The sequence below is a fragment of the Cystoisospora suis genome, assembly GCF_002600585.1.
Source record: "Cystoisospora suis strain Wien I chromosome Unknown contig_7157, whole genome shotgun sequence".
NCBI lineage: Eukaryota > Apicomplexa > Conoidasida > Eucoccidiorida > Sarcocystidae > Cystoisospora > Cystoisospora suis.
The window spans coordinates 1-13,156 of NW_027159943.1; the positions used below are offsets into that span (position 1 = coordinate 1).

The window sequence follows — 13,156 nt, forward strand, 5'->3', positions numbered from 1 at the left end:
ATATATAACATACACATGCATATGTATATATGCATGTGTATGTTATATATATGTATATATGAGGGAGATTGAACTTAGGTCCTCATATGGATTTGCCTTTTATATAGGTATGCAAATATACATGGAAATATAGGTACACGTGTTTTTCTGTGCTCTATAGCAATGGCTGGTAGTATGGCTATACATGCACCCGGCCGAGTTTGGTGACTCTTCTGTTCTATTTGTATGAATCAAAGATGGGAGATAGTCTTTGACTATCTCTGCGATTGGAGAAGAGGCGCAAAGGATGAAAGGAAAGTCTTTTCAAGTTTGTTTAGTGTGCTCTTATAGATCTCCGTTTCTTTTGTTTTTTTCTTCAGGATTGTCCTATACAGACTCTACAGGGTGAAGATGTCGATACAGCGGGGACACCGGATATTCCTGCGTGCGAGGTAAACAAGCCGGAGGTCTATGGTGGTGTGAGCTCGAGAGTGTACATACACCTGAAGATACCCACCACACCTATACATACATATATCTGTGCACGTATGAATAGAACCTCTCCAAGCAGACCTATTCTATGTTGCTGTGGCTGCATGTTTAGTGTGGCTGAGAAGCAGAAGCAGGAGTTTCTCGCCCTTTGTTTTCAGTCTGTGCACGTACATGATCGATTTGTACATCTTTCTATCTCTATTCGTCTCTCTAGGATGTAGAGATATATATCTATATCTATGTGTACGTTTTGGCGGAATGTCTTCGCGAGGAGAGATCTTCAGAGAATCTTTCAGGAGAATCCTCGAGGACAATCTGGTACAGTGGTATTTGTGAATGAACTGTCGAAGAAGAGTGTTGAGCACTTTGTTTGGTGTGCTTTTCCTACACGTCCACGTATCACAGGGGTCACTGATGTGCGTGTGTGTATGTCTGGGGTGTACGTACAGTGGAACGTGGAGGCACCGAGACTGCGTGTCTTATTGGGTGTGCTCGCACGCATGAGGCGTTTGAGTGAGTGGTCGAGGCAAACTCTCCCTTCTCTTCTTTCTTTTCCTAACTTTTCTCTTCTCTTGTTTTCTCTCCTTCTTCACAGATCTCTCCCTCCCTCGTCTCTCTCTTTCCCTCACTCGTGATTTTCTTCATTTTTAGTCCTCTCTATTCTCTACACTTCGCAGATGAGAAGTCTCTCAACAGCAGACGCTGTGAAAGTCCCTACAAACGAAACGTCTTCTGAGAGATCAAGACTTTCTCCCTCGTTCTCCCTGTTTTCTTTAAGGATATCTATCTATCTGTCTTCAGCCTGTCGTTCTCTCTATCGAGCTATCTAGTTACTTCTGTGTATCTTCCACTGGTGTTGTCGGAAATCTTAAGAAGATGTGCGAAGGTTCTAAGTTTCTCTTCCCTGAGATAGCGGATCTTCTTCTAGTTCTTCATTCTCTTCTGCTTGTCTCTTTCTTTGTTTTCTTTTAAAAGCAGGAGAAGAAACCAATCCCTGTTCAGAGAGGGCGGGACTTTCTTCGTTTTCCTCTCTCATCTATCTTTCTTTATTTCATTCTCTTCTCGTGTGTATGTATGTTGTTGTCTGGTTAATAGAGACCGATGACGTTGTTGTGAATGTAGTTCCTATCCCGACTGAGGAAGGCCTCTGTGAACTCACTTTGACTGGAGGTATGTGTCGGGACAGGGGGTGAAACAGATGTAGACTTGAAGATATCAACTTCGACTGACCGGGTGGGGGCTTCAGAGAGAATAAAGAGCTCGATCTTCATAGCTATATCGATCCATATGTCTATCTACCTATATATAGAGAGAAAGAGAGAGATGGAAAGAAAGAAAGAAATAAAGAGGGAGGGAGAGAGACATGCACCCTATCCGTCTGTAGGTATCTGTAGGGAATGATGATAGAGGGCCTGATACATGGATAGCTATAACTCTTGTTCTAGTTAAGAAAAGAGAGAGAGGGAGAGAGAAAGACGTCTTCATGAAGAGAAAGAAGAGAAGGGAGATGTATGTGTTCATGCATTCCTCACAGATGCCAACGTCCATCTATTGAGAGTTTTTTCGTGTCTACATCATCTATCTCTTCTATCCAGCTACCTACATAAGGAAGGCACCTGCAGTCCCGAGAAGTTCCTCTACTGTGTGATCTCTTACAGAGCGATAGAGAGATTGATAGGCCATAGAAGATACTCCTGTATATCTCGCGCGTGTAGCTATCTCCCAGCTTCATAGATGATATCTATGTATGGAGTTCTTCTAACCTTTTCAATAGTCGACAGAATGTGAAGAGAGATAAAGCTGCTCACTTCATGTTGTCTTGAGATGTATGCTACCCACCTCTCATTAATCAATTATGGTGTAAAAATATAAGGGATAAGAACTTCTTCGTCTGTATGTGTGTCTGCATCGTAAGGTATGCGAAGTCGTCATGGATGGTGTTTTTGTTTACTGAGGAGGAGGGTGGTTGTGGGGGTGTATGTACAGCATCGGATCTCGTGAATATTAAGACGACATTTCCCAAGTGTGCTCTCCTCGTGGCAGATCGAAATGCGAGTAAGATGAAAGTTTTCTTCTCCCCATCTAGAGATCAAATAGAGATTTGTATGATGATGCTCCAGTCTGGAAGGACAAGCTCTCTATGAAGACCCTTGTGGCTACCAAGAGCTATATGACGTGTATATGTTTATGTGTGTATATACATATACATCTCTCTTTATACATATATGGAGAGAAAGAGAATCTATTCTCTTTCTTCACGCCAAGACAATAATGATGACGAATCATGGAGATCTAGTGCACATCTCTCGTAGACCTTTTCTTTTTGTCTAGAATTGAGGAACTTCTTCTCTCTATGTCTCTGTCCCTTCTTTTGATTCCTCTTACTCGATGTCTTTCCCTAGAGAGAGAGATTTCAGGAGTGCTGAATGTGAGTCCCCTTTATCCAGTCTGCTTTTCTCTTACTTCTTTTGTCAGGAAGATTTCTTTTGAGCCCGACTTGATCTTCTATACGACTTCGTGAGAGGCTGAAGCGAGGAGGGTCCGCCGCAGTAGCAGCAGTATGGAAGTACCTAGGTGATTAGAGGGTGTGTAGCGTGTATGAGAAGAGTTCATAGATCTCTATCATGTCTAGGGTTCGTGCATGCATGTGCGTCGATGCCTAGACTCGTGAGCCTTTAGCTTGTGAAGCGTTTTCGCAGAGACACAAGAGGAGAGACTGTCTAACGCGAAATGTGTATGTATCTGCATGGTGTCTGGTGAGGGTATTTTTACGCATGAACTTCTTGACTGAGGTGAGAGAAACTATGATGGAAAATCTGTCTTCGCCTGTCTTTCAGAACATCCAGCACACCCTCGAGTATGTCGATACTTCAAGACTCGACGTCTTGCATTAGCTCTCAAGGTCAGTTCGTCTTTTCTATGAGAAAAGAGCCGTTCTTTCTTTCTTTCTCCTTGTCTGTGTATACACTAGAGGTGTATCCAGACAAAAACAGGCTCTTCAATCTACTTGCCTATGTACATGTGTTTCTTACGCGTGTTCTTCACTTGAAGTCTCTTCTGTATGAATAGCTATTTATACATGTCTACTGGAATGCCGGCCGTGGCATAAGATTATCATAGAATCTTTCCCCATGAGGACAATCAAGGTGTGTATGTGGTGTACATACACACGGCAGCCCAGTGAAGGCAAATTCTTAACATGTCATTTTCGAGTGTGTATGTTTTTTTCTCTTTCAGTTGAACCACTCTTCTCTATTAGCGAAGTGTCTCAGTGACACATTCTCCTGAGTAAAATCTCAGTTAAGATCAGACTATCATGCGACAGCTATTCTGGATCGCCCGAGTGTATGTACACATCAAAGGGATGTCAGAGATGGAAAGACGGGTCGAGGGAGAAAGAAAGAGGAAGAAAGGATGATGCTGTGACGAAACACTTCCCTCTCTTTTCAGACATGTAGACAGTTACGTTTCGGTTTAACTCTTTCTAACTGTCTCTGTCATCTTTCCCCTGAGAGAGCTATCTTGTGTGAACCTCTGTAGTCATGATGAGACAGTCAAGCTTCAGGTAAGAAAAGAGGGATGGAGAAAAACTTGCACCTGGTTAACACAGATATATCTTTTTGAGAAGACAGATCGTGTTAGAATCTCCATGTGGAGATTGGATGATAGAGTACTATCTCTACTGGCTGTTTAGGGTTGCAGTCTGAGAATTCTCGTGTTCATCTTGAGTTCTCAGGTTGCACAGGATATGAGTTTTGGACGTGGGACTGAAGGCCTCGTTGCATGCGGTAAGTAGACGGTTTTTCCAAATCTAGGGGAGGCATCGGTATTATTCATACAGACTGCTGCGTACCGTTCCACACATACATATTCATGCCTACGTGCACATTCGTACAAACTTACATATACATATTCATACATGTATACATCTTCATGTAGACATGTCATCCACAGGCATAATCCCGTTCTACCTTTCTGTCTCTGTCAGGTGGGACTGCTGCTGCATGGCTTGGGTGGTGAAGGTATGAGTCTAAAAGTGCCCTCGATAGATAGGATGGGTTCATCATTTGAAGCGCGTCCTTTCTTCTTTGTTAGAGAGAATAGTTTCCGTCTCTTACTTTTTCTTTCGGCTGTTACCTTCAGTGATTCCTGAAGATGAGCAGTTACACCCTTGGGCTTGCGTTGTCTTTCACTCGTCTAAGGTAAGAGGCACCTTTTCGCCGGGTAAGCGCAAGGCAGAAGAAGGCTGGACAGCTCAAGGTTCTTATAGAGTTCAAACAGTCTGTAGATGACAATGAATGGATTCACCATAGATAGGAGATTCTCATTTACACGCGCCTGTAGGATAGAATTACCATGAAGGCGTGAACTAGTCAAAGAAAGGCAGGTGCTGCCTTGGAGAATCTGTTTCTTGACTGTTTGAAGAGAAGAAAGCGTTGAGGGGGTAGAAGAGAAATGTCGGAGGAGAACACTGTTATGGTACAGTCTGTCCCTCCTTTTGTATAAGATATCGAAGGTGGAGTACGCACTCCTCTGACACCCCTGGTGGATGAGAGGATGGCTCCTTAGAAGGAGGACTACTACTTCTTTTCGTATGTGTTCTCTGTATTCATGTTTCTGTGATATGGAACGTTATCATCTCGTAGTCTGGACGCTTGCTGACTCCACCATTCTCTCATTTTTTTCTTAGATCCTTTCTAGGTGTATAGCGCCCTCGCAATTATTTGCAGCTCTTTGTTAAGAATGAATGTCTACTCTAATCTTTGGCGGGTGAGACGTGGGGGGGGCTGCGAAGAGTGGGTAAGATTGCAATAAGAGTCTTCTCTCGTTGGTTTTTGATGTGAGAAACGGAGTGTTTGTGCAAAAGTTCAAACAGGAAGCCGCAGTTTCTTCTGGTAGCAGAACGTATAAGGATTTCTTGTGATTCTTTCATCTTGGTTTCTTGTTGTGTGTTTGTCTGCCTTTTTGTGCTCCGGGTGTTCTTTTTTGTAGCAAGACAGTCTAAAGCTGTTTTGCGTGCTTCCTACCACTCATCAGCCCAGGAGTGATCTCATCTGAAAGAAAAAGCGACTTTCGGAATGAAGTACTTTTCGGTTCGGTGCATGCACCGAGAGAGGGAAGCGTCAGAAAAGAGAGGAAGCTTTTGTTCGTCGCTGTTTATGCACGTGTCCTTTCTTACGGTTGGAGAGGTTCGCATAAGGCGAGTCCTGCTCCTGACGAGACTGGCAGTCACCAGGAAAGACACAGTCGTCTGTAGGAAGAGTTAAAGTCAGGACAGCTGTGAGGAAAGATGGGAAGAAGTTACGGGTTGTACAAAGGAAAAGGACAACTAACTTTTGATGCCAAGCGCTTGAAGATCACCCTTCCTGATTTGGAAAGTGACGTGCAAGCTGGTAAAAAGACAGTGAGATTCACCGAGAATGTGATTCGTGTCCGCCCTGTAGTGTGCGCCTGTCAGTTGTCTTCTTTGCGGAACGGCAGTCGTTACGTAGTCGAGAGGATCTCTGACTACTCTTCGTAGAATGCGGGAACCCACTCAAGTTTCTATGTGTTGCTCACGGGACTTTTTGTCTCGTAAGGACTTCTGCAATGGAGTCTTTTTTGTGAGTGCCGCACCGAGAACTCCGAAATATACTCAGCGCTTCACTTACGATTGGCTGGCTACTTAGCGGCTCCCAGCTGAACCGTTCACCAGCCTATGCTAGCATCCCGTAGAAAGGCTCTGGCTACCTCCCCATGCGACTATCCATCTATGAATGTTATGGCGAGAAGGCAAGTGCGTCCCAGAAGCAAAGGGATGTTTAGCCGGGAAGTTAATACCAACAAAGCAATCCATGAAAGCAGTTCCCCGCCGAACATCCCTTCTCTTCGGAGCACACTTCCTTCTCGCCATAAGTATATTTATAGCGCACTCACGGATACAGTGCTCGTCTACATCTCGAACTAGCAACTTAGATCGTCAAAAGATGCGCGCTTACAGATGTGAGCGGTCTAAGGAGTTTTTTCCTGTGTCAGTTGCCGGCTAAACGGCTCATAGTACTTAGCGTTGGAGCCTCTCCTCCACTTTACACTTCGAAAAAAGGTAAAGCCCCGCTATTCACCTGTACGTAACCTACGAGGAAAACTCTGTCCGTGAGATTGATGATGGTACAGAAAATTGGACGGCGCCCTTCGAAAACCGACCTGACAAGACACGCGCTTTGAGAGTTGCAGTGCACCTGTGTTATAATCATGGAGTGAGGCTGGGGATATGAATATTCCGGCATTTGTTCGGTCCTACCAAAGGAGGATCGGTCTAATACGGGACGGTGTTGCGCCAACAGTACTGGATAGATAAACATCGCGTGCGCCCCGTTTGAAAGAAGCTTTGGAGCAAACACACGCCCAGACAACCTCCGTGGAGTGAGAGGGAGGTATTGAAGTTCTTAGCACTTGCCCGTGCCAGCTCTCCATTTATATACACATCCGAGCTCTGAGGAGTTTCCTTCCGCTTCCCCCTCCGTACCCGGTAAATTGAAGCATAGTCCGTAACGAGACGATTTACAATAACAGGGAGCGTGGGACCTACCGGTTTCCAGGTGCAGAGGTGATTTGCGGGGCGCTCCAGGGCTCTGGGCAAAACACAAAATGCAACAGAAAGGTGTTAGCGCAGTGCCCCAGTTCTTATATCTTTCTCAAACGGTTTCATCGGCACCAGAAGACACTACCGGCCATTAGCCAGCACCGACTGTTGTTCAGCACACTCTATGGTGTGTTCCACACCAACCGGACTTCCGTGAGACCACGTGCATGCGAATAAAAAGACGACATCGCCCCACAACGGGGTGCCGGGTGTGTACTGTTCTCCCCCGCCGTGTCTGGAATCACGACAGGTGTGGTGGTTGGATGCCTGTTTCTCATGGCGTGGCCAGTCCCTCACTGCAATTCTTCTGCGCCCCTGCAGGGGGGAGCGGTCTGGCGCTCTCCCTTTGCACGGGAGCGAGATGGCAGTCCATACCATAGTAATGGTATGAGCAGTGGGGGAGGAGGATAACAGGATTGCTGGTCTGTTTTAGGGCGGGTTTTCCCGCCACAGTCGGCGTACTGCGAATCGGCGGTCGTCATACTGCGATTGCAGTTTTTCTTGTCAACCCGTTAAGTCGTCCTCGTGTAGTTCGACACGTCGTGGATTTTGGTCTTCTCGAAGGCAAACAGTTTGCCGTACTGGAGAGAAGAGAATCGACTTCTGAGTGGGGTTTCCTTCGTACAGCAGGTGAGGGGGATTCCCAGTCTGAACTGCGCAGTGATGTCTCACTTGCTTTCATGAGAACCCGAAACTCTTGAGTGTGGCGGGCAGTTTTTTGTGCGGAAGGCGCGTGAGGATGATAACGATGGAGCAACCGCAGCAGCCAAGAGCGACTGCGTGTCAGAAGTCAGTTGTTGACATACCCCATCAATGCTGCCTTCCTGCTGATAACGTCGTGCCTTTCAGAGGTGATATCTTATGCTTTCGGCGTGTAGACATCGGAGATCATGGCTGTGAGTAGATGAGCGGTCTCGCGGCCAGAAGGATGTAGCCAATAAGAAATCCAACTCCGATTCTTCCCGTGGGGAGACCAATAACCAAACCGAGCTTTTTAACACTGACAGGCCATGAACATTCTACTATCGACCCTCGTATAGCTTGTTTTTCTTGCATTCTTGTTTTGGGCTCTCGTTCGTGATGATAACTTCACTTCTCCTTCCACTGAATGGCGTTGTTCTACATCGCCACTGTGAGGAGATACTATTTATCCTCTAAGAAGTCCTGACTTCCCTCTTACGAGTTGCCATTACAAGACGTTTCTCCGTGTTTACCGTTGCCCAGTCTTTGTGGTGTATGACAATCTGTGTGGACATTCTGATGAAATACTTTTATCTGTCAATCCTCTGGCCGCCTCTATGCTGAGGTGCTTGGAGAAGATTTCTGTTCGTAAATTTCTGAGTCCAGGAATGTTCGTTGCGATACGGACGAATGATGATCGAAGACTCCCAGCAACACTTCGTACTTATTGCTGTGTGTTCAAAAGTCATTCAATACAGAATGGTCCGTGGGTGACGGGTGGTGCTGTCTTTATGCAGCTCTTGTCGCCTATCCCGTCAATCAACGGTTCCGACATTCATTGCCAGAAACGCTTGTGTCGTACGCATACATGCACGAAGGACTTGTAGACAAGGTGTGTTTGGATTCGTTTGTATGTCTGCAGAGGAAGCTCCCGACGTACGACGTAACGATGTGGACAGAAAGCCCCCTATCGTGCCCAAAGAACCCGAGACGTTTTTCGGAGCAGCCGGCAAGTTGCGTCATAGCGTCCCTACGAGGGTGAAGTGCGGCAGCTGGTGCGGTGGTCGTCAAGGCTGTCTGCATCGCGCTTCACTTCCCCTACACATGCTATGGGGAAAGTCTCCGTGCCATGGAATCGAGAGGATTGATGAGAAAATCATGGAAACCTCCAAGCTTAGTCGCCTGATGGCAACATCACTCTTGTGACGGTCTTCTGGCTGAAGAAAGGGTTGTGCGACGGCTAGAGGTGTATCGCAATTGCCGCTTTGAAGCGCGGCGCCTCTTAGGATTGAGTGAATGCAACTGGTGGGATAATGGTGGTCTTCCTCCAGACCCACTCACAGAATGGAGCTTACGTCCGTGCTGTTCCACGAAAATGTGTCGGTTCTTTTTGGTCTGCGTAGTCCTCAAAGAACACTGGTTCTTGGCGAGTGTCAGAGCTCAGAATTCTCTGCGTCCCAACGGTGTGCCGAGCTTTCATCTCGGACACACGCACAGGCAGAGGGGAGGGTCTGAGATGCCGATTTTTGACCGAGAGGTTACACGCCTCAAGGCGTGGGTCGCCAACCAGAAAATCACCGGCTGAGGAGAGGGCGCACCCCGGTGACGGTTGAGTGCCCCTTCCTCGGTTGGTTTGAAAGAGGCTGACTGGCAAGAGCGATGGGGCTGTTCGGAGTCCAGGCTTTATCGCACAAGGATTGAGTTCAATTTCTGAGGCGCTCAAAAACAGGTGGATGCTCTTGTATCGCCTGAGAGCGAACTCGATTCAGACTACTCCTGGCACTCGCCCTCAAACGGTTTTTAGTGTTCTTTAAGGCCTGTTGTGTGTGTGTGTGGCAACATGGGGCATGGTGTTGGACAACGAACTTTTCTCGTAACTCGTTGAGGCATTCTTAGCCGTGTCCGGAGATGCTGACACCTCGTCTCGCAGATTGCGCGCTAGCGCTTAGAGAACAGGCACCGGTAGCGAATGTCGCGTAGGCGGAACAGGTGCGAAGAAACGCTTCATTGCCAGATGGTCGCAGCGTTAACGGTCGCCCAGCTGCGGAGCCTCGTAGCTAGTAGCGTAGCTCCGGGCGCGGGTGCTCGGATCGCACGGATTTGCAGGGACACAACAGATTTTTTGCCCTGTGAACCGACAACGTCCAAATTTTTCCTGTCTACTGCCTCGACTCCTTTCGCCAGTTTGGCCCTTTCTTTTGCTACTCGTTCCTTGAAAATGCCGCTCCGGACTCAGACGGCCGGCGGAAAAGATGAGCCAGCCAAAACGACGAAGAGAAGAGCCTCAGCAGACCAAGGTCCTGCCGCCAAAGTGGCGAAAAAAAATGGAGGCGGAATGCAGAGACACACACAGGAGGAGAGCGGTGGTGTGCCCGGCGGTAAGAAAGACTGGATAAAAGATGGTCCTGTAGACCAAAGGCGGGTGCGATTGCTGACCAAGGACGTGCGCGAGCCAAAGACCGATGGAAAGGTGGTAATTTGCTACTTGCAGAGGGACCTTCGTGTCCAGGATAACTGGGCTCTGCTGCTGGCGCAAGTGAGTGTTTTCTGGGGCCTTCCAGCGGAGCGGGCATCTCACCTGCTCTGCCTCACCGTCTGTGTTGACCTGACATTCACCGTGAGCTTGGGAAAGTAAGGGAAGTTAGTCTGCGGACGCCGCGTCACAGGCATCTGAGGGCGTACTGACTGGGAAAGCAATTTCTTACTCGGGGACGGCACTGTGGAGCAAAGTCTACTTTCCTTTTCTGCTTGTATTCGTCAAAGAATGGTTGCCTGTTTCCAGAGCAGTCACACGGGCGAGAGTCCTTTGTGCTTGATTTCCTCAGGAAGCCGCGCGTGCACTAAATAGGCCACTCCACGTGGTACATCTGCTGGTGCCGGACCTCGCCTTCAAACCGACAAAACGGCACTTGTCCTTCTTCTTAGAGGCCGCTCGTGAAGTGGAACAAGAATTGAAGCAGCTCAACATCGGTTTTGATATGCCCTTTGTCACAAGCAAAGACCCTAAAGGCAAGCTTCAGAACGCTCTTGAAAAGATTCACGAGGTGTTCACTAATCTCCAGCCGGCGCTGGCCATCACCGACTTCAATCCGATGAGGTACGAGCGGGCAAGAGAACAAGAAGCATTCATATAACAAAACATTTTCGCAGCTACAAAAGCGACTGCGCTGTCAGACTGCGTTCAGAACACATGAATGACAGCTGTCCGACAGAGTGCTTCTGCCGTGTCGGGCGAAGTACGGGTCAGCAGGGGGCTCGCACTGTCTTGTTTTCCTGGCAGCATCCCAAGTGGCGACACGAGGCAGTGAATGGCACAACATCCCTGGCCACGTGTGTTCATGCTCCTTTGTTCCACAGGCTCCCAACCCAGGTTGTCGGCTTGCTGACGCGTGTTTACGAAGAGGGCTTATCACCCCTTTACCAGGTCGACACGCACGGTGTCGTTCCGTGTTGGGTTGCATCCGACAAGCTCGAAGTGAGTTGAGTTTTCCACAAATGCGAGGGTGCTCCGATGAGGAAGCAACGTTACTCGTCTCTACGTTCAGATGAAATAGTGCGAGCTTATTTTTGTTTGTGTTCAGACTGCAGCCCGCACCATCCGACCGAAACTACAGAAGCTAATGGGGGAGTTCACCATGCCGTTTCCGAAAGTTACACGTCATCCAGTTTCTAGCATTGAACCTTTATATCCTCTGGATGAAGATATGATCATGCGAGCGATGAAGCCGGAACCACCAGAGGCGCTTCCCTTCTGGAAGCCAGGAAGCAAGGCAGCACTCCAGCAACTGAAAATGTTTGCCACTCCTCAAAACCTCGCGAAGTACGGAGAATCTCGTAACGACCCTCTCGCAGATGTCCAAAGTGATTTGTCTCCTTACATTCATTTCGGGAATATTGCTATTCAGCGCTGCCTGATGGAAGTTCTGAAGGTGAAAGAAAGTAACAAAAGCGCAGCAGTTCAAAAAGGGGTAGAGTCTTTCATCGATGAAGTCGTTGTGCGGAGCTCACTATGCGAGAACTTTGTATTTTACAACCCTCATTATGACGATATCAAGGGAGCGCCTGAGTGGGCCCAGGAGACTCTTAGCAAGCACGAGAAAGACAAACGCGAACCCCAGTATGAATTTAAGGATCTTGAGGAGGGGAGAACATATGACGACTTATGGAATGCGACTCAGCTTCAGCTGGTGAGGGAAGGCAAGATGCATGGATTTCTTCGGATGTATTGGTCGAAGAAGATACTGGAGTGGTCAAAATCCCCTCAGGAGGCCATCAACACTGCCTTGAAGTTGAACGACAAGTACCATTTAGATGGACGCGATCCGAATGGCGTCTGCGGATGTATGTGGAGCATAGCAGGTGTCCACGATCACGCGTTCAAGGAACGCCCAATTCTGGGGAAGATCCGCTTTATGAGCTATCAAGGTTGCGAGCGCAAGTTTGACGTCAAAGCATTCATCCGGAAATACCCAGGCGCAGCAAGTAATGCCGTCGATGCCGTAAAGGAAGGCCTCTTGCCCCCGGCCGGCAAACCGAAGGCGGAAGTTAGCCAAGCTGCTAAGGACTATGAGAAAGAGAAACAAAAGATGCTAAAATCGGCTGAGGAGAACGCGCGTAAAACTCAGCAAAGCTCCATGTTGCCCCGCGAGAAGAAAATGGCAGCGAATCAGGGCAAGAAATCTCGCAGCCAGGGAAAACAGGAAGCAGATGATGAGGAACTAGGTCAGGAGGACGCCGAGGAATATACGGAAGTAAGGGCCACACCGAATGTAGGCTGAGCGGCGAACAACCCGGCCACACTACTGGACGTCTGCACAGATGTATCTCACGGTGACTGTACTGATATACTGTGCGTCACATAGTGTACGCGCTGTCACCATGATGTAGGGTTTCTAGTGGGATCTGGGAAGTTGTTTTGGCGAGGCGGCTATGAAGCAGTGTTCGGTTTTTTAAGCTGCCAGAGATAAGGCTCGGGCAACGAGTGCCGCCAAAAGCCTCGTAAAAGAAAAGGCAAGGACACTGATAGCGTCGCGCCCCGCCGTGGCAGATTGGGTACTCGACTGACTCCGATTCAGATTTTGCACCGGTTGTTCGTTTCTTTTTGTCCCCTTAATTCTCTATAGGAGGAGCAGTAAACTTTCCGGATTGCGTCGGCGCTGGACTACCCCTCCGCCGCGCGTTCCAACAGTGTCCGGCACGCCCTGAAGTGTTGGGAAACGGGGCCCGCGAAGCTAGGAGATGATGGACATCCGGGCTAGGCTTCATGTCATCGGAAGACGCATACACTATGGCGCTTTGTGCTGGTTGCGTTGATGGCAGATGTCTGAATTTGTGTGTGGACTGTTCGGGAAAAGAATGTCTGGATTTGTCAATAATGTCCCT

General features: G+C 48.1%; 3 protein-coding genes across 3 annotated transcripts; all 3 read left to right on the forward strand.

Moving 5' to 3' along the window:
* The first annotated feature begins 359 nt into the window (after positions 1–359).
* CSUI_010325 (hus1-like protein) lies at positions 360–6,094 on the forward strand. Its single transcript, XM_068070430.1, has 8 exons — positions 360–431; positions 921–984; positions 1,567–1,641; positions 2,458–2,526; positions 3,309–3,373; positions 4,208–4,259; positions 4,615–4,673; positions 5,464–6,094. Exons 2-8 carry the CDS (start codon positions 972–974, stop codon positions 5,527–5,529), a joined length of 399 nt encoding a protein of 132 aa, XP_067917592.1. The 5' UTR covers positions 360–431; positions 921–971; the 3' UTR covers positions 5,530–6,094.
* A 1,184-nt stretch (positions 6,095–7,278) lies between these two features.
* Positions 7,279–9,490, forward strand: CSUI_010326 (uncharacterized protein). The gene is made up of 2 exons (XM_068070431.1): positions 7,279–7,723; positions 8,697–9,490. The coding sequence occupies exon 2, from the start codon at positions 9,150–9,152 to the stop codon at positions 9,357–9,359; it is 210 nt and encodes a 69-aa protein (XP_067917593.1). The 5' UTR covers positions 7,279–7,723; positions 8,697–9,149; the 3' UTR covers positions 9,360–9,490.
* Positions 9,491–9,958: 468 nt separating this feature from the next.
* On the forward strand, positions 9,959–13,156 carry CSUI_010327 (fad binding domain of dna photolyase domain-containing protein). The gene is made up of 5 exons (XM_068070432.1): positions 9,959–10,310; positions 10,600–10,871; positions 11,132–11,249; positions 11,356–12,525; positions 12,898–13,156. Exons 1-5 carry the CDS (start codon positions 9,993–9,995, stop codon positions 12,907–12,909), a joined length of 1,890 nt encoding a protein of 629 aa, XP_067917594.1. The 5' UTR covers positions 9,959–9,992; the 3' UTR covers positions 12,910–13,156.